Genomic DNA, 19,751 nt, shown 5'->3' with positions numbered 1-19,751 from the left:
TGACAGCGCTGATATATAATTGCTGGTGTGCCCAACAAGAGATAATCGTTTCTCCTTTGCACGATCATCATCACAAGTCACCAAATTGGCCCTCACTGGAACGTGATGGCCCATTTGACAGGCAGTTTCCCATGATAGCCTTGGTTCGTCTTTGAAACGGTGCACAGACGATACAGATGTATGCAGGGACGTAGGACGAGTAGGTGGATGAAATAGGAGCAATCCGACGGGAGTTAGAAGAGAACTTTGAACCCCACTGACCAACAACTTAGATGCTGTTTGACTGAAGGTTGTGTTCTCCATAGTTGAAGAATCAGAGGGTCGCTGTTGTCATGTACATTGCAACATAAGTACTTGTACAGTAGTTCATTCTAAATCGTGCACTCGCACAAACACCGGCAAATCCCGATATACTTTTTCTTATTGCTTTCAGCGTTGCTTCTCCCGAATGCACGGGCACTGTTCATGCCACCATTTATTGTGTGATTTTAAAATTATTCCGACAATAATGTTTTTATTCTGACGAGTTTAAAACTCTGTTATGTCACTTCTTTCGTAGTATTTACACCGACGTTAACGATCAGCCACGATCAGCCACTAATTTTCGGTGTGCCACCAGCTTACATCAAACGCCCCGTTCTTACAATAGTAGATATCGGAATGTTTCGTGCACACAAACCCCGGCAAATCCCTGCGGGCGTTCCACCAGCATCGTGTGCTATTACGTTTACCACGTCAAGCTGTGCGTTCAACTGAAAGTTAACCTCACACGTACGCGCTACCCACTGTCAAAAATATGAAATTGATTGAACGAGACACATCACATATGGCCACCCATACCACTTACACTCCACTCAAGTTTTACTTGCCAAAGAGCTTGTAGTTGCAATACTAGACGGCTTAAACCTCCGAGACTTGCTCAATATTGCGCAGACGTGCACGACCATGCGTGGGGTAGTTCTCAACCTCATAGAAAAATACAAACACCAGATCCTGACTCTGTACATCCTTTCTGAGTGTCGTCGCCATCAATTCTTCGCCGTTTTAACCGCCACACGCGGTGTGATTACTGGATCTTGCGCTCTCAACATGATTCTAGGTTCACCTTCATATCCCACCAACAATCTCAATATCATTGTTGCAGCGGGAGAATTCGACACTATGGCACGATTTCTAACCGACGACCTTTTTTTTGTCACCGGTTCTACCACCATACACAGAATTATGCGATCTACAGTCCAAACTTTTACAGAATTCAACCACCTCGGAGCCCGCATCACTCTCACTGAATCTAGGGACAAACAAGATGTTATAAGGGTCATCATCAACTGTCCAACCACCGCTGATATGTCATTTATCACGCCCAGAGGAGCTGCAACTCTTTATCCCACTATGACAATCGCTAACAACAGAAGTTTCAACATCATCTATAGTGAAAGTATCCAGGTTGCGCATGATCTTGGTACATTTGAAGAGATGAAGAAGTCCGAGCTTAAAACTCCGGGGTAAATCACATACGATACTTAGTTTGCCTCCGTGAGTTACACAGTTTAAGTGGTAGAAATCATGTTTTTGGGCTTGTGCGCATGATGATAGAGAGAACGGAGGAGACTAAGACTAATAGAACGGGGACAAAAAGAGAAAACTGCTACAGCATCGGACAGGCCTTCCTTAAGTGGGCGAGGACTAGGTTGCACGCCACTGAATGGCGCATAGCTGGAGAAAGGTGTGGGCATGACTTCATGGGTGCGTGAGAACAATATAGACAGTCTGACTATGGGAGACTGGTCTTCTTCGAGTGCCTTAGTGCACTGTGCGGTGAGATCTTCCGTCGAAGGCTGGTTACCGCTGGCGGAGAGAGGGTAAGGGAGGGTCATTCTGGCCGCTAAATGGTCAGCAGGGCGAAGGTCCATATATGCTGGGCCATGTGAGTAATGCGTAATGAAGCTTTGAAGCTTAAGCGAGGAGGGTGCTGGCGACAAGCCGATTTAGATCATGGTCTATCACGCTCTGCTCGAGGGGAACACAACTCACATGCAGTCTCCAAGGTGATGATGGTCATCTACACTGTACAGTAAAGCATATCCCAAGCAGACAACAGTTAGCAACACTACTTACAACTACTTAGTCCTGGCGATGTTCGCTATCGTAGAGGAACTGCTACAGGTAGACAATCTCTAGGTACTCACGACTAATGTAAAAAATGTCGTCACTCAAGATATTCGGGAAGTGAACCTCGGCCAAGCCTCCATTTAGCGCCTTCCATGAAAACGCCACCTGCTCCGGGGAAGGCACAAACTGAAGCCCAACACAGTTAACCGGTCTTGAAGCTTCTGAAGCGCGTTCGGGTGAAGGTTTGAACAGGAGGAAGCCAGCCGACTTGCCCCTGATCATTAGGAATTCGCGTGTTCCATCACTGATGACGGAATAGTTGACAATCCCGATTGCGTACGGTGTTCCAGGGCCGCTGAAGATCTCGTTGGCGCTAGCGCTATCAATCTTGATGGCTGGACACAGCGAGCATTCCAATGTCACGTGCATTTTATTGTCATTGTCCCTTGTCGAACGGCGATCGAGAGGGAGTATCACTAGAGGGACTCGCAGTCCAAGACTGGTCATAGTCATATCCAGTCTCCCAGATCCAAGATCCAACCCTCGACCGCCCACGAAGCACTGCGGTGATCGAGGAACAGCACGCGAATTGTGGTAATTTGCAGCCTGGCCCGTCCAGTTCAGGACAGAAGGGTCGCCATCCTGCATGACGGCTTCAATGAGCCTGCCGAAAGCGCGCTCTCCTTCTCCATACGCGATCTGCAGGCTGACATTAAATATTCCCATCAGGGAGTAGGCCATATCCTCGACCCTTGTTGTTTTGCGTCTGGCTGCCCACTGCATCCGCTCATTCACCCAAAATGCAGCTGGAGCGAAGTCGCAGATGTCACGACGAGGAATTCCAGTGGCGCTTTCCAGAGTGCTCAACATGATGCACCCGGAGCGCTCCGTGTCAGGATGTTTGTCATTCGGATTACGCGTCATGGGTATCCAGTGCTGGTTGAAGAATTTGATACGGATGGGTGCAAGGAGTTCTTGTAAGGTCCAACCTCTCTCCGTCCATTCGTCGCGCGGTATGTCGTCCATTGTCTTGCTTTGTGCCAGATGCGCGATGCAGATCTCCGACTTGCGATACCACTGGAACATGGAGCGAATCGACTCGTCGAGCTCGGCACTGCTGCTCTTGTCGATGCAGCAAGTGTCCGACCACGCAAATTCCACATCGTACTCCCTAGCCTTTTCGCAGAAGTTCATCAGCTTTTCAAATCCTGGAGTTTTAAGCTCGGACTTCTTCATCTCTTCAAATGTATCATAGCTGGGCTCTCCTTCGCCCCATCGATGAGACAGAGTGGCGTACTTGACAGTTTTCGATGGTGGATGATAAGACTGAAGAAAACGCGCCCTGAAGTGCTCCCTCACATCCTCACGACTAACAAGCGTCATGTCTGACAGGCGTATAAGGCGGATCGGGATGTGGTTCATCACATGCTGATCGAATTCGTCTAGGCGGTCTTTTGTGGATCGATCCATGACTGTTAAACTATCACAAACCTCAATGAATTTGTGGGACAAAACATGTAGCGTACAATGCCTCTCACCTTGCGTGGGCGTCAATGAATGTTACGATCAGGTAGCGCTGCAAAACGTCTCTATAGACGCGATCGGCTACAAATTATTAGGTGAACTTCAGCATCTTACTTACGGCCACACTTGTACATACCTCAGGCGAGTAGCAAAGTTGCTGATAGCGGTACAATGCCAATACAATTCGTTCTGATCTGTTCATCCAGGTTCATCATCAATCGAACGCATCCTGAGTATCTGTTGGACATAGTAGAAACCTTTACCTCAGGCTGGTGGCAATACGATGCAGACTCGAAGATGCGTTTAGCAGTGGTATCAAGGTGGGCAGGGAAATGCGGGGACCCGATCCAAACGACATTTTATACAAGAGCGCTCAAAGCGGAGACCTGTGCCGAGTATTCGTTGTGATTTATCTAGTAGGCTATGTAGCTACAGCAAGACGTTGCAAATGAAACTGCAGTGCGAGCTGGATTGGTACTTTGTCAAGGTTCCCACAGGTGAATGACTATCACACTCGTGGCTGGCAAATATTAGTGCTATGATTCAGCGCTGTTCAAGTTGTTCCCTGCTAATACACTCTGCCGTATAGGCTCTTTCTCAGTTCCACAAGCGTACTGCACTATTGTCGCGCGTCATCTGAACGATAACTCTCACATTGCTCACCCTTGTTTATCGACTGCAAGCATCAGGCGTTTACTTTTACTTTTGCCTCAGTGTTCACCGTCCAGTCCGATAACCAACGCCTGGAAGACTGGGAGCAGCCATGTTCGTCCACGGAGAGATGTCATCAGTGAATTGGTGGAGAAATGAGAAGGATATATCCCACGGTAGGTAGAGCTAAGAGCACCTAAATGCACCCCGGCCTCACTTTGCTGACACCGTTATGTACGTAGTTCACTGAGCATCCAGCGTCGTTGAATTCCATGTGACTGAACATTTCAAATCGATTTATCAATCTGATATTGCACGGCGACTTGTCGGTATCATCTTCGTTTATTTTTACGATACAGGATTTACTAGAACCCATCCTATTGGGTCCACGTTAGCCCCTCCTGTCACACCCGAGAGCAGCCGACCTACAGACGCTCGCTGCGGTTGTTTCGCATTCCGCGTGCTGTGCAGCTTCAAGCATTTGTATTATGCCCACAGGCCAGTCCCCTCCACGTGGCATAAGTGCTCACTATGTCAATCGCATTTAACAAACCGAGTTCATGCGGGACACTGCAGACGAGGTGTCGATGTGCCCCTCCGGACATCATATAACGATCTTGAAATCACGTCGATCTGCGATTGCTAGTCGGACTTCGCAGCTTTGGTTAAAACGTCTTCCAGAACGTCTCGCTCAACGATGAGAGTTCAATGGTTCCGATTCCCGCCTTCACGAGCGCGTTGAGAGGTTGGGCGAATATCAAAGAATGACTGGCACCGGGTGAATATTGGTTCTTGAACTGTACCATAAACGCAGGAGAAGTCAATCAATTGTGTGAAATCCAGGTTAGAGAAGAGCATGAATAGAGTGCGCACAGACTTGGATGATACGTCCCACAAGGCGGCGTCATCATATGACAAGGTGTCGTTATACCCTATGGAAGCAGCCACGAGTACCTGTTGTTTGAATTGAATGAACGAAAATTCAAACAATTCAAGAAGCACGCCGTGCGTCATCCTCATTTAACTTGGCAAGTTGAAGAGTGTTTGCAGTGCAGGAACCACTGCCTGTACCCGCGACTTGTTGAGGATGAACCATAGCAAAGAGATATCGAGACAAAGGCAGGCATGCCGTATGTGCGAAGTGCCAAGTACAAGGAAGTGTCCATCGTCTTTTTCGAGAAGATGAAGTTGACAGCGATGTGAACGAGCACTGTCGTCAGTACGGGCTTTGTTGATATAAGCAGTGCGAGGCTGTCTCCTTGCGCACATCTACAAGAATGCGTAAGTCCGTCTGTTAAGTGGGAGAAGATTGGATGAGCGTATGCTAGACGATGGCGTTGGTATAAAGGTGGTCTCCATGCAATGTTCGAAACTATTGTTCTCCGCTGGCACCCAAAGCGAAACTGCAACGAAGAAGGCCAAATGCTAAAGGTTGAAGACGCCGAGCATCCTGTTGAATATTGTGACGGGAAATAGAACGCCCACAAGGTTTCCTATGAGCACGCTGGAATGAAAAGAGCTGACTTGCGGTCGGAAGCAACGTCTCTTAAGGAATGTGTAGTTGTGGCCAAAGCCGCTTTATGATCTGATCCGATCTCCATTTGTGTCGAAAATCATATTCGGGATCCACGGGCTAATGTAGATAACGGAAGAGAGATCCCCGGACTGATCGGCAAGATCTGATGGTGGGTTATATGGTAGGACATTCTGCGGGCTCCAGTGCGCGAGACCCCGTCCAACGTGATATCTGCAATGTGTTAGACAATTGTTCTGAATGTTCATAATCTAAACCTACTGTAAGTCATCGACGCCCAGGCGGTTTGCAAAAGTAGGGGATCTGAAATATATGAGTACATACATGCGGTGGAACATCATGTTTGCTATTTACAAATGAAGGTAGGCCACTGGACACATACCTATGACTGCACGCCACTGCGTGTGAGGGGTGATACCGAGAGCCCGATGGACAATAAGTACTGGAAAGATACGAACAGGTGAAAATGCTTACAAAATCTCATCAACGCAGGGGGCGTCACTACTGGTGACACTGGCAAGAATGAATCCAATACTCTCAAACTGGCGCCACATGCCTGAACCCGATCTGCTAAGTTCACGACCCCAAGAAGATATGATCCGAGCAATACCAATGATGAGCCAATTGATTGCCGCAAGACTGACTGTAGTCCAAAATACGATACAGGCAATGGCATACAACGAACCAAGTGGTCCTGGATGAAGCGGCGTGGTTTCCACAATGTCTCACTTCCAAAGGTTGACAGCACACAGTTCCGTATTCATAGTTGTGAGGAAATTCTTGGCATCAAATAGTATGGACGCGGAGAGGGCGGTCGCAATGAGTCGCATACGATCACTAAGGTATGCGTGATAAGTGTCGTAATTTCCGTGGAGCGGGTAGTTTGAAGGAGAGAGTACGAGATGCGCAGTTAAAGAACGTAAGAAAAGAATACGCACAGAGACTGGTGCTGTTGGCTGCGGAATCGACGATATGCTGGGAAGTGTTCCCCACAATCGTGAGATTCGACGTCTGTCCATTTGGGAGCACATAAGCTCACCTTAATGTACTGAGGGGAAACCGTTCCAGAGGACTAATAGCAAAGTGAAAAGAGAGCTGTCGAAGCGGAGCACGAAATGTGAATAAGCATAACACGCGTAACAAAGAGTGAAGTAAGGCGTGCTAACACTGGCTAAAATACTTACCCGAACATCATCAAGACCGCTTAGAAGCAGCCGCACAACCGGCCACTTCCATGCTGTCCGCCTCCTGCGGATCGTTGTTGTGAGGTTTCGGTGAAGGAGTAGAAACATAGTTTTCACATCCGCTGCAGCGTTGCACTACAATCGAATGGATAAGATTGGAAAAAGTGGGGAAAATAAACCGAGCGTACCTCTTTACCCCTGCGCAAGAGGAACATCAGTAATAGGCAATGCATGACCTGAATGAACGAGCAACTGGGTTGATAGCCGGAGAAGTAGCAGAGTATCAAAGGTAAGAGTTAGTGCACGAGCCTCAGTCAACGGTTAACGAGACTGAGGTGTGAGGACGGGCGTCTGTCGCCTTAGATATGTAGCGCAGAATGAAATAAAAATACTCGTAACTCTGAGGATAATAGGATGCAGTTTTTAGTTAGTACGCACGCCATATTTAAAAAGCTAGTGGTCATACCTATCCGAGCGGTCGTGTACGCCAGTCTTTCTGACACTGACGAGTTGAACTGCTGCACTGTATGTCTACCACACGACGCTCCAGACCAACTCGCCAGCGCCTGCGATGAATACGCCACTTTATTATGTGCAATGAGCTTGTCATCGTTGATAGTCGAAGCTGCGCAGAAGTGTGTTAGGTTGATATCTGTACTTGGAATTAGGTTCGAAATCTAGAGAACGAGACAAACGCTCACCACTGGTAGGAGCTATATACGCTTTCTCCTCGATGCTTCCCATGCAGCAGTCCAACAGCATCTCATGAACCGTAAGATCAACAAGGGTGCTGTTATTATCAGAGGGAGGTGAAGGAGGTGTGGCAGCACATGCAATGGAGTTATGGGGAAAGAGGGCGAGAAAGGATAGCGTGCCCAAGGAGGGTTATTGGGAGTGAGACACACCGGAATAATACTATATGTGATTCAAACAGGGTAGACTCAACCCACACGACTCTTTTTCGCCTTCCTCGCCCTTCCTCGCCCCCTCTCATCCCCATCCCCATCCTTCTCCCTCGTCCCTTTCTCCTTCTCCTTCTCGGAACCGCCGTCTATGGTGGGAGAAGCGACGTCAGATTGGTGGAGGTTGGATTTAGGTTGGGGTCTGTTGCGTGGTTGGGTGAGCATCACTGAAAGTGAAGATGTGGAAGTCTGGACATGGGTTTTGCGGTGGGCTTGGGCGAGTCGGATGCCTTAGAAGCGGTAGCACTAGTAGCTGACCTGGGCGAGGGATTGTTGACTGCTTTCGCATTTGCCTTCTTCCTTGTGATTATACTGGCGGAGACGGATACGCTGTGCTTGCATTTCCGGCTGTGGTACCCTACCGAAGCGCGTGGGACTATGTTATCGTCGTGGATGGACGAATCTGGAGGAAGCGCACACGTTAGATGTCTGTCTGTATCTGTCATCAGTGTTTGAAATATGAAGTACAATATAGATACTCACTGTATGTCTCCCCTTATAGCACCATCCCAACACTTCCCTCACAGCAGCTCCACACCGTCTGATACGCCAAGTGATCAACAAGTGCACCCTCACCATCGATGCGGCAAGATGTGTCCATGTTTGAAAGATCGAAGGATACGTGGCAGCGCACGCAATGGAGTTGGGGTGACGGGGATTGGTCGCAGGAGAAACGGGAGACGATGGTGAGTGTGTGTGGGGAGGGCGGTGGTGGTGGTGGAATGTTTGAGGAGGGACGGAACGTATGAGGTCATAGAGGGCTGTTGGGTCTATTACCTCAGGCTGAGACTCGGGCTCGGGTTCGGGGGAGTGAGAATTCGGCTGGGGATAGGAAGAAGGGGGTTTTGTGTGAGAAATTGAGGGAGATGTCGAGGGTGTATGTAGTTGGGTATTGGATGAAGGATCGAGCTTGCGAGCGAATAGACCAAAGACCATTGTTTATCGTTCTGACCGTCTGCTCTGCTCGATACTTGAAGATAATGAAATCAGAAAACAAAGGAAGGATGGTAGAGAAGATATCTGAAAGCTAGTAAATTATAATCTGTAGCGTGCCCTTCTCCTCGAGGTCAACGCGTGCAGCATACCACCTATGTATCCGGGTTTCGGTGCGCCACCGAGGTGACGGGTGACGCCGCTCGAAAAGGTAACTGCGCGTCACGAAGCCACCCGCCGGTACACGCTTGGGTGACGCCATCGTCTCGGTGGAGTACATAGGCAGGGAGGATTACCAGCCTGCCGCTGCCCGCCGAATACATGCCGACCGATGAGGACGAGAACACACTGCGAGCAAGAGCGAGACATCTTGCAGGCTGCCAGCTGCTCCTTGGTGTGTGTTTCCGTGCGTGTTTCCTCTACTCCTCTTCCTTGGCGCATTCTCGTTCAGCTGTGTCCTCTTAGTTTTCTTTATAGATCCATGCTACTATGGCCTTGTAACCGAGGGTCAGTAATACCACAAAGGGAGAGAGAGGTGTGAGTCCCTCATTTTGCAGATGACCTGACCTTCCGGTTTTGCAGACGACTCTCTTCCCCATTTCGAAAAGACAACTCCTCCCAAGACAACCTCCTCTGTTCCCGTTCCCGAGGCCTCGCTGTGGCATTCTCGAACTGAAAGTTGTCAGCATTCTCATCTTATTGTCTGTGGGTGCAATTCTTCTCTTGCCGGTGGTGTTCTCGAACTGAAGGTTGCCGCTAGCATTCTCACAGCATTCTCGTCATCTTACCATCCTAGTTCTTTTTTTTTTTGCTGAATCAAATAGATCTTTTCGAGAAAAACTGTGATACTACAATATGTGCTCATTACAGAGGTAGAGTATGAAAAAATTATGCCAATGAAAATAGAGAAGATCGAGCTCGATCGAGCTTGTGAGCGAAGAAGACTGTCAGCGAGAGATGAATCAAGGGTAATTGGCAGCTGCTGCGAGTGCATCCTTGGTGCCACTCCCACCCCCCTTCTGCAGATACTCACAGAACGTGCGAGGCTTTTTAAGGTCAGGGTGGGTCTCGTACTTCTCGCGCAGAAAACGGAGTGCCAGGTTGACACTCCAGTTCGGCTTCCGTGCGAGTGTCTCGACCAGAACTGTGATTTTTTTCCGTCGGCAGTTTTCTGTTCGCAGAGTGCTGATGTTACGTCTCCAGCGTGCCTGCCAGCGCTCGTCAAGGTCACGGACTGCGAGAAATCCATTCAACCCAGCAACATACTCATCCCAAACTTGCATGATGCGGGTGACAGGTTGGAAGGTGTACAGGGGAAGATAATCCCCTGATACCCACTCCCAGCTATGCTTCAGCAGCCGCTCGGCACCAAATCAGTCCACCAGAGAGGTCCATTGCTGCTGACGAGCATCGAGGTCTGCAGCAGTAGCAGCATCAGTGCTGGTAGCCACAGAAGTTGGTGGGGGAATGATGATGGGCATGGCGGGAGGGGCAGGATGAGCAGTGGGGGGTGGGAAGAGTGAAAGTGGAGCGATCTGTGGGCCTGAAGATACACTTGATGCTGCTGTTGTGGCTGATTTGAGGGGAGGAACTGCAGGACCGAGTGCCACTGGAGGTACTACAGTGGCAGGCAGAGCACCTTTCGACCTATCAGTTTCTTTTCCCTGTGTGTGAAAAACTGCTGACTGTGACTCACCATGACGACGACGACGAGGTCGACCAGACTCAGCTGCCATCTCCAGTCGTGAAACCTGTTCGCGAAGCAGTGCAAGCTCTTCTGCATTCTTTCGGTTGGCTTCTTCCTGTGCAAGGCGTGATGATGCGACGAATCCTTGCATGCTTCGGGCATACTGCTCTGGGAGGTGTTGCAGTGCCAACCGGGCCTCCTTGTCGACCCTGGTGAGCACGGCTGTCGAGCTTGCTGCAAATTCATGGAACACATCACCTCGAAAGGGTGCAAACCCAAATATTGGGCATGTTGGGTCTTTGACAAATAGGACAGCAGCATCCTGTATAAGGACCCGACGGAGCCACATGAGGAGTCGCAGGAAGCCCTTCAAGGCAATATCCCGTCCCGCACGGACCGAGCATTGCCTCTCGCTGCTGCAGGGCAGCACTCTCCTGCTCGACCCATGGAAAAATCTGCGAGAGGAGCTCTGCAGGAGGCTCTGGTTTCGAATCACAGGTGAGGGCAAGCTGTCAGATGGCAGACACTAGCTTACCGAGATGGTCCCGAGCTAGGAAGTACTGCTCGGGCTTCCTTGCATTGAACATGGCCGCACCAAGCAGCCCTTCGAGCGGGAGGGCACGGTCGTAACAGTTGGCAAAGGCATCATTGACACTCCAGCAGCCGATGGCTTTCACATCATTGCCAGATGCCCCATGTGCTCATGCAGTCTTCGCCGTGAAGTGTCGGGTGGCGTGCGTGGCCTTCGTCAGGCTAATATCATTCTTGCTGTGTATGAGCTTGACTCGGTCGTAGTGATCTGTGGGGAGGTTCGATGATCCCGATTTTTGTACCTAGAGCACGCAGAAAGAAACACCCACTGTCATAAGACATCTGCCTGTCAGGTCTCTCACCCCAGAAGACATACAGGTCGTACCACGACCGGTGGCCAAATTCACCATATCCCACCTTCGAGAACTCAGGAGCAAATTCAGGGACAGGTTGTGAGACTATGTGAAAGCACGCGAAAAGAAGCATGGCAAGGGCTCCGACAGGGCAGAGCTCTACATGAAAATGTCGCAGGGTGCCATGCTCGTCGAGACGGCCATGTTGGTTGCTCTTCGCATTGTCAGCCAGTGCCACGAGCACCTACATACATACACCACACAGCGGCATCAGCCCTGATCTAATACTGACTACAAACACTGTGTGATTGCTCACCGGGACAGTGTACCCCAACTGAATGTCATCTATGCAAACTTCAGAGAGGAAAAGATCGGACAGCTGCAACATTCTGGTGCCTTCACCTCGCAATGCTGTTGAGGCACCAAATAGCAGCATGGCACGGTCACGGAGACCGACAAACACCTGACGAGTGCCCGAGAATTTGGTCAGGCACCATGCCGAGCACTTTGTGAGCTCTTCGGTGGTGTATGCATCTGGGCAAGGGCAGAGACATCAATCGCGACCCTCAAAACAGGCACAACGAGCAAAGGAACACTGACCTGACAGTGGTCCCAGAGGCTTTGAGTACCTGGGAGCTCTCCGCACGCTTCGGCTCGTCATGTTTGGCAGCAGACTCAATTTGCCGGATGCGGTTGTCGTCACACAGCCGGACTTGAGCCTCAGGCACACCAAGGTAGAGGTGGTAGTGGCTCATCCGCCAGTCCTCAAGGGCACTGATGGCCTGCTGGATAACGGACTTCCCGACATTCGAGCCAGGGATGGTGTTGCTCGATCCTGGTTTCCGCTGATGAAAAAAGGAGGAGTCAATCAGCATAGATCAACGAGCCATCAGGCTCAGGAACCCACCTTCTCTCGGGTTCGCTCGTGGTTGAGAAATATGAGCACCTTGGCTGCCAAGATCAGCAGCGCGGGGACAGAGGTCCATGCTGGGGTATCAGCAACCATCTCAGCTTGGTATCTGTCCCAGTAGGTGATATAATTGCGGACGTGGCGTGCATATGCCTCGTTGGTACCCTTGTCGGCACGCTCCTCCGCCACAAGGCGGAGCCGAATTTCGTGGGAGGTCACATCCAGTGCATCGAGGGAGCGCTGCATGCCATCGGAGGCAGCAGCAGACGGCTCAACAAGCGCGGCTGCACAGGGAGCTGGCGACGGGTCCTTGACGGAGATCTCGCTAGGATCCATGGTGATCAGTCCATCAGGGATGGGAGGGTGAGCACCAGCAACGAGGCATGATGCGACAGGTTCGGTACCTGGTCCTATGAGCAGCAAACTGTCAGTACCGCCAGCAAACACACACACATCGAAAGAGACACGCACCTGGTGCAGTGCCAGCACCGCGGCACTTCTGCCTTGCCCTGGAGGCAAGGTGCTCACTCGAAGAGACAGGAGGGGCATGATGCGGAGCTGGGCCAACTCGCAGTTGAACCCGCGGGCGCTTAGCAGGGCGTTTGTCGAAGACGTCAGATGGGTTATCGTGACACATCTTTGCAGGTGCGTGGCTCGCGTCGGAACTCATGGTTAAGGGATCTGAAACGACGAAGGGAACACATCAACCTGGGAAACATCGCAGACAAGAGCATGGAGACTTACCAGGAGGTTGAGCACGGGTGGTACTGCACGCCGAGCGAGTCTCGTTTTTGTACTTTCCCGAGCCCCGTGAATTGACGTGAAAATGTGTGATATTGAGTGTGGCAGGGACCTGACAGTGTGGGCTCGAGTCTGAAACACGGGAAACGGAAATTAGAGTCGCGTAGGTATGATAAAATTACGAATTATGTCGGGGATTGAGTACAGTAGTTAGCACGAGAAAAAAGGCGTTTTGGAGGAAGGGGCACTATGCCATCACGGTCCCGTGCTGTCGAGTGATTGGTGCAGTGTCTGCGCTGCTCATTCGGCAGGGCTCGCGGGTGCCAGCGGGTGTCCTGTTGTTGTTGTGTGAGGGGCGAGAACGACGTCGACGTCGACGACAAGGCAGGGTTGAGAACGGACTTACCAAAACGAGCGACCGAGCGGCAGCCGAAAGCACGTCCGAAAACGGCAGGTGAACGGTGTACTGGATGGGTGACGCTTCCTTTCTTAGCCGGGCGTCACCGACGGCGTCACCTCCCTCAGTCGGTAATCCGTCGTACACTGTATATACCAAACAAATACAAACACAGATCAAAGCATTTCCACGATCGCGATGACAAGTCGTGTGCATGTTTCCCTGTCGCTACGCATTGCAACGTTCCATGCTATGCCCCACAGCAACGGCACTGGTTGGGAAAGAGCTTGATCGTGAGCTTACTTCATTATTTCGGCCTCATCTTCTACATTACAATTTCCAGCTATATGCATTCAAATTTCAGTGGCGTGCAACCAAGATTGAGCTTGTGTAAGAGGAATCGGTGTCTTCTGGCATGATTTAGTTGGTCGTCGAACGCGGACGCGGTTTGTGCAGCTGGAGTTAAACGCAGGTGGAGTCACATATGATTTCCGGGAAGCTGCCATTCGCTGAACCATAGGTGAGCACCGTCTCATTTTGGAGTGTTGTTCTAGTCTTAAATTGTGTGATTCACGGAGGCGAAATAAATATCGCAGGGGAATTACCTCTTGAATGTGCCATTTGTGGGTGACTTTGATTTCAATCAAGGGCAGTAACTCAGCTTCCTGACGATAGCTGGTTTCCGCAAGTCACAACTCCTGAGCAGTCCTGAGACTCTATGGCGAGCCATCGCTAAGCGTTTGTTCAGATCAGAACGCAACCGTGATCATGCGACTTCAAGCACACCATTTTGAAACCGTGTCCAACTCTTGTTGAGACATGAATCTCAAAAAAAAGGCATTCTAACACGATGGCTGTGACGCTGTGCTCCATCAGTACTTGCCAGGGCATCGGATACCCTGTACTCACCTCATCCCATCGAGTTATGTCGAGGGCCGAATATAGGATGCGCAACGGAACCTACTGTTTCGAATGCATTATTCACTATCCAGTAATTTCAGATATGTTCTAGAGGTTATGGCTCAGAAGTACTTATGCGGACTCCGTCGCAGTCGCTGCTGACCCGATTCTGGTCCGCACGTCAACGCTCGGCCCTCAACGTTCACCTTGATATGACTCTCATTAATATTTTTACATCTCAGTCCCTGAATCTCACCTGGAGGGAGGCTTGATATAAAGGCGATCTCCCCGGTCAGATCTGGATGTCGGAACTGGATGGTGTTGTGCGTTTCGTTCGCCGGGGGAGCAAGACCTAGGCGAGAGGGATGTCTAAGGCTGCACCTGATTTTGGGGCTCTCGCATTCGCATTGGGAGACTGAGACTCATGATTCAGTACTGGTAAATTACTAAGGCTACGTACATGCATAGGTATATTTGCTACAGGAAGATTTGTTGGGTACTGAGCTGACGACAAATCCTTAGCTCCAGATATGATACAGGTGTTTTGTCGAGTGTATTGCAACTCAAAACATAACCGAATCACCACCCTTCGTGTCCACGCGGCGATTAATACCACCGACGAGGACCTTGATAAGCATGTCAGCACTCAGTTGGCCGATATAGGGCGTTGTGTCGACGATGTCCTGACGGTGCTTTTAGTAAATGGATGATGATACGTGAGGTAAGGTTATGGCATACCCGTACATGTGCCTGCTTCAAATCATCCAGGTTTCTAAGGAACTGTGCTGCATGCCTCGAATTCCCTATCTGAACAAACTGTACCCCGATCTATAGCTTTGTCGGCACCAAGTTCAATAAAGAAGCGATGCGTAGTCACCTGTCCGGGTGGCCACTTGTCGGCCTCAAGTAGCCTAGCAAAATAGACGATCACACTCTCTACATCGTCCGCTACGCGAATAGGTCAGGGAATTCGGCCATTAGGTGTCGCGCAGACTCACATGACGCGCCATCAGTAATGATGAGCACATTCAGGGGCTTCATGTTCTTGCATCCATCCTCCCGTCTCTTAGCAGCATACAGGTCACGGAAATAATCGCCGAGGATCATACTGAGGCAATTCCCAACAGTGGTTGGGCCACAGGGCTGGAATTTGGCGAATTGCTCGTGGACAACTCTGGAGTCCTATAGAAGGGTCATCAGGATCGATTTGTGATGTGCAAGTATGCTACCTACCGTAACTCCCGTCATGGTTACGTTGGAGTTCAAGAATTGTATGTCTATACCAGCGGCACTGGCGTCATATTTGCTCGCTACATCGACGAGCGTGGCGAGAGCCTGTTTTGCCTAAACAGGAGGGGAATTTCAGCCCTCATGGACAAGGAATACGACAAACATCATACCTCATTCCACAGCGAACCAGTCATAGATGAAGAATCATCCATGATGATAGTCGTGTCATAATTGCGAAGCGTCTGAAGCGCATCTTGCAACAATTCTGCACGCAAAGGCTGGCGGAGATACTCCGCTCGCGTCGGAAATGGAGCTGGTCGTGGGATCGTAAATGTCGAGTGAGACTTCGGAGGGGAATAAATACCTTTGGCATCATTGTGAGGGGGCAAGGGCATTGCTAATGCGGCAGAGGTAGGATATGGTGACAGCGCTGATCCATAGTTGCTGGTGTGCCCAACAAGAGATAATTTGTTCTCCTTTGCACGATCATCAGACAAGTCACCAAATTGGCCCTTACTGGAACGCGTTCGCGCCTTTGACAGGCAGTTTCCCATGATAGCCTTGGTCCGTCTTTGAACAGTGGACAAAAGCGATAAAGATGTGGATAGGGACGTATGGACGAGTACGGTGGATGAAGATAGGAGCAATCCGACGCACGGCGAGGGGAGTTAGAAGAGAACTTGAAACCCCACTGACGAACAACTTATATGCCGTTTGGCAGAGCCTCGGGTGTGTTCGTCTCCATTTCCTCACATGAAAACCGAAATCAGCATAGCATTGCAGAATTTTGACGCCCAAGGCTAAAGATCTGCGTATGGCATGAGGGGTCCGCTAGTTCGGGTGTACCTTATTGGAATTCTGCAAGCAGTTGGATAAAGTCTGCCGAGGTGCCGAGTGAGCCAAACAAAACTGAGTAAGCAGTGTAACGTAATAAGTGTTGCGGCCAAGTGGCAGCTCACACATATATTTGCTTGTCTAGAGTACCCCCCATCCTCACCTAACCCCCAAGTAAAGCTCCAGAGTCCGCATAGTAGTCATTTGCACCAAAGACAGACGTGTTGTCCCACCAGCATATCCATTGAGATCATACGGGGGTGAATATTACGTACTTACTACTGCTCACAGCGGTCGTCCATTATACTTACACTACTCACTTGACTCACTCGGCACCTCGGCAGACTTTATCCAACTGCTTGCAGAATTCCAATAAGGTACACCCGAACTAGCGGACCCCTCATGCCATACGCAGATCTTTAGCCTTGGGCGTCAAAATTCTGCAATGCTATGCTGATTTCATTTTTCCAAGTTAGCATGGAACGTTGCAATGCGCAGTGACAGGGTCAGCAGGAAAACGCGACTTGCCATCGTTTGATTTGTATTTGTATTTGTTTGGTATACAGGTGGTATGCTGCACGCGTTGACCTCGAGGCGACGAGGAGAAGGGCACGCTACAGATTATAATTTACTAGCTTCCAGATATCTTTTATACCGTCTTTCCTTTGTTTCCTGATTTCATTATCTTCAAGTATCGAGCAGAGCAGTCAGTCAGAACGATAAACGATGGTCTTTGGTCTATTCGCTCGCAGGCTCGATCCTTCATCCAATACCCAACTACATACACCCTCGACATCTCCCTCAATTTCTCACACAGAACCCCCTTCTTCCTCTCCCCAGCCCAATTCTCACTCCCCAGAACCCGAGCCCGAGCCTCAGCCCGAGGTAACAGATCCAACAGCCCTCTATGACCTCATACGTTCCGTCCCTCCTCAAACATTCCACCACCACCACCGCCCTCCCCACACACACTCACCATCGTCTCCCGTTTCTCCTGCGACCAATCCCCGTCACCCCAACTCCATTGCGTGCGCTGCCACGTATCCTTCGATCTTTCAAACATGGACACATCTTGCCGCATCGATGGTGAGGGTGCACTCGTTGATCGCTCGGCGTATCAGACGGTGTGGAGCTGCTGTGAGGGAAGTGTCGGGGTGGTGCTATAAGGGAAGACATACAGTGAGTATTTATCTCGTACTTCATATTTCAAATGCTGATGACATGTACAGACAGACATCTAACGTGTGCGCTTCCTCCAGATTCATCTATCCACGACGATAACATAGTCCCACGCATCACATATAGTATTATTCTGGCATGTCACTCCCAATAACCCTCTTTGGACATGCGATCCTTTCTGGCCCTCTTTCCTCACAACTCCATAGCTTGTGCTGCCACGCCTCCTTCACCTCCCTCCGATGATAACAGCACCCTTGTTGATCTTACGGTTCATGAGACGCTTTTGGACTGCTGCATGGGAAGCATCGAGGAGAAAGCATATATAGCTCCTCCTACCAGTGGTGAGCGTCTGCCTCGTTCTCTAGATTTCGAACCTAATTCCAAGTACAGACAGATATCAACCTCACACACTTCTGTGCAGCTTCGACTATCGACGATAACAAGCTCGTCGCATGTTAATAAAGTGGCGTATTCATCGCGGGCGCTGGCGAGTTGGTCCGGAGCGTCGTGTGGTAGACATACAGTGCAGCAGTTCAACTCGTCAGTGTCAGAAAGACAGGCGTACACGACCGCTCGGATAGGTATGACCATAGCTTCTTGAATATGGCGTGCGTACTAACGAAAAACTGCATCCTGTTATCCTCAGCGTTACGAGTATCTTTACTTCATTCTGCGCTACATATTTAAGGCGACAGACACCCGTCCCCACACCTCAGTCTCGTTAACCGTTGACTGAGGCTCGTGCACTAGCTCTTACCTTTGATACTCTGCTACTTCTCCGGCTACCTTAAAAGCCCGCCTATCAACAATTGCTCGTTCATCCAGGTCATGCATTGCCTATTATTGATGTTACTCTTGCGCAGAGGTAAAGAGGTACGCTCGGTTTTTTTTCCCAAATTTTCCAATCTTATCCATTCGATTATAGTGCAACGCTGCAGCGGGTGTGAAAACTATGTTTCTACTCCTTCGCCGAAACCTCACAACAACGATCCGCAGGAGGTGGACAGCATGGAAGTGACCGGTTGTGCGGCTGCTTCTAAGCGGTCTTGATGATGTTCGGGTAAGTATTTTAGTGAGTGTTAGCACGCCTTACTTCACTCTTTGTTACGCATGTTATGCTTATTCACATTTCGTGCTCCGCTTCGACAGCTCTCTTTTCACTTTGCTATTAGTCCCCTGGAACAGTTTCCCCTCAGTACATTAAGGTGAGCTTATGTGCTCCCAAATGGACAGACGTCGAATCTCACGATTTTGGGGAACGCGTCTCAGCATATCGTCGATTCCGCAGCCGACAGCACCAGGCTCTGCGTGTTCACGTTCTTTAACTGCGCATCTCGTACTCTCCCCTCCAAACTATCCGCTTCACGGAAATTACGACACTTATCACGCATACCTTAGTAATAGTATGCGACTCATTGCGACCACCATCTCCGCATCCACACCATTCAATACCAAGAATTCACTCACAACTATGGACATGGAACTGTGCGCTGTCAACCCTTCGAAATGAGATGTTGTGGAAACCATGCCGCTTCGTCCAGGACCCACTTGGTTCGTTGTATGCCAATGCCTGTATCGTATTTTGGACGACAGTCAGTCTTGCGGCAATCGATTGGCTCATCATTGGTATTGCTCGGATCATATCTTCTTGGGGTCGTGAACTTAGCAGACCGGGTTCGGGCATCTGGCACCAGTTTGAGAGTACTGGATTCATTCTTGCCAGTGTTATTGGTAGTGAGCGCTTTTCAACGCCCCCTGCGTTGATGAGATTTCGTAAGCATTTTCACCTGTTCGTATCTTTCCAGTACTTATTGTCCATCGGGCTCTCGGTATCACCCCTCACACGCAGTGGCGTGCAGTCATAGGTATGCGTCCAGTGGCCTACCTTCATTTGTAAACAGCAGACTTGATGTTCCACCGCATGTACTGATATATTTCAGATCCCCTACTTTTGCAAACCGCCTGGGCGTCGATGACTTACAGTAGGTTTAGATTATGAACATTCAGAACAATTGTCTAACACATTGCAGATATCACGTTGGACGGGGCCGCGCGCACTGCAACCCGCTGAATGTCCTACCGTATAACC

At 49.9% G+C, this 19,751-nt stretch overlaps 8 protein-coding genes across 8 annotated transcripts; 4 read left to right on the top strand and 4 right to left on the bottom strand.

Moving 5' to 3' along the window:
• Positions 1-816: 816 nt before the first annotated feature.
• Positions 817-1,708, top strand: EDB91DRAFT_1271072 (uncharacterized protein; the record flags this gene model as incomplete). The annotated part of the gene is made up of 1 exon (XM_041324578.1): positions 817-1,708. A coding segment is annotated over one exon (693 nt), but the record flags the coding sequence as incomplete, so codon positions are not given.
• On the bottom strand, positions 1,687-3,770 carry EDB91DRAFT_1087823 (heterokaryon incompatibility protein-domain-containing protein; the record flags this gene model as incomplete). Its single annotated transcript, XM_041316297.1, has 7 exons — positions 1,687-1,716; positions 1,776-1,972; positions 2,035-2,062; positions 2,119-2,120; positions 2,190-3,592; positions 3,651-3,717; positions 3,755-3,770. 7 exons carry the CDS (start codon positions 3,768-3,770, stop codon positions 1,687-1,689), a joined length of 1,743 nt encoding a protein of 580 aa, XP_041170047.1.
• A 2,147-nt stretch (positions 3,771-5,917) lies between these two features.
• EDB91DRAFT_1172912 (uncharacterized protein) lies at positions 5,918-7,260 on the bottom strand (the record flags this gene model as incomplete). Its single annotated transcript, XM_041320270.1, has 6 exons — positions 7,194-7,260; positions 7,002-7,140; positions 6,296-6,515; positions 6,204-6,263; positions 6,083-6,124; positions 5,918-6,034 (listed from the first exon to the last, which is right to left on the bottom strand). Coding segments are annotated over exons 2-6 (551 nt in total), but the record flags the coding sequence as incomplete, so codon positions are not given.
• A 686-nt stretch (positions 7,261-7,946) lies between these two features.
• EDB91DRAFT_1255660 (uncharacterized protein) lies at positions 7,947-8,903 on the bottom strand (the record flags this gene model as incomplete). The annotated part of the gene is made up of 4 exons (XM_041324019.1): positions 7,947-8,156; positions 8,226-8,325; positions 8,386-8,396; positions 8,451-8,903. The coding sequence occupies 4 exons, from the start codon at positions 8,901-8,903 to the stop codon at positions 7,947-7,949; spliced, it is 774 nt and encodes a 257-aa protein (XP_041170045.1).
• Positions 8,904-14,673: 5,770 nt separating this feature from the next.
• EDB91DRAFT_166520 (uncharacterized protein) lies at positions 14,674-16,393 on the bottom strand. The gene is made up of 7 exons (XM_041326289.1): positions 16,014-16,393; positions 15,820-15,962; positions 15,653-15,763; positions 15,418-15,601; positions 15,297-15,367; positions 15,158-15,247; positions 14,674-15,102 (listed from the first exon to the last, which is right to left on the bottom strand). The coding sequence occupies exons 1-7, from the start codon at positions 16,201-16,203 to the stop codon at positions 14,983-14,985; spliced, it is 909 nt and encodes a 302-aa protein (XP_041170044.1). The 5' UTR covers positions 16,204-16,393; the 3' UTR covers positions 14,674-14,982.
• Positions 16,394-17,209: 816 nt separating this feature from the next.
• Positions 17,210-17,724, top strand: EDB91DRAFT_1255657 (uncharacterized protein; the record flags this gene model as incomplete). Its single annotated transcript, XM_041324018.1, has 2 exons — positions 17,210-17,662; positions 17,713-17,724. The coding sequence occupies 2 exons, from the start codon at positions 17,210-17,212 to the stop codon at positions 17,722-17,724; spliced, it is 465 nt and encodes a 154-aa protein (XP_041170043.1).
• Positions 17,725-17,728: 4 nt separating this feature from the next.
• Positions 17,729-18,535, top strand: EDB91DRAFT_1172857 (uncharacterized protein). Its single transcript, XM_041320269.1, has 3 exons — positions 17,729-18,003; positions 18,053-18,243; positions 18,309-18,535. Exons 1-2 carry the CDS (start codon positions 17,829-17,831, stop codon positions 18,100-18,102), a joined length of 225 nt encoding a protein of 74 aa, XP_041170042.1. The 5' UTR covers positions 17,729-17,828; the 3' UTR covers positions 18,103-18,243; positions 18,309-18,535.
• EDB91DRAFT_1087820 (uncharacterized protein) lies at positions 18,491-19,733 on the top strand (the record flags this gene model as incomplete). The annotated part of the gene is made up of 7 exons (XM_041316296.1): positions 18,491-18,535; positions 18,835-18,867; positions 18,951-19,147; positions 19,260-19,396; positions 19,468-19,527; positions 19,603-19,644; positions 19,693-19,733. The coding sequence occupies 7 exons, from the start codon at positions 18,491-18,493 to the stop codon at positions 19,731-19,733; spliced, it is 555 nt and encodes a 184-aa protein (XP_041170041.1).
• Between the last annotated feature and the right edge of the window lie 18 nt (positions 19,734-19,751).

The sequence above is a fragment of the Suillus paluster genome, assembly GCF_016628075.1.
Source record: "Suillus paluster strain FC165 chromosome Unknown EDB91scaffold_149, whole genome shotgun sequence".
Lineage (NCBI taxonomy): Eukaryota > Fungi > Basidiomycota > Agaricomycetes > Boletales > Suillaceae > Suillus > Suillus paluster.
Note: the sequence above shows the minus strand (reverse complement) of the source record. Positions and strands in the feature narration are given on the sequence as shown.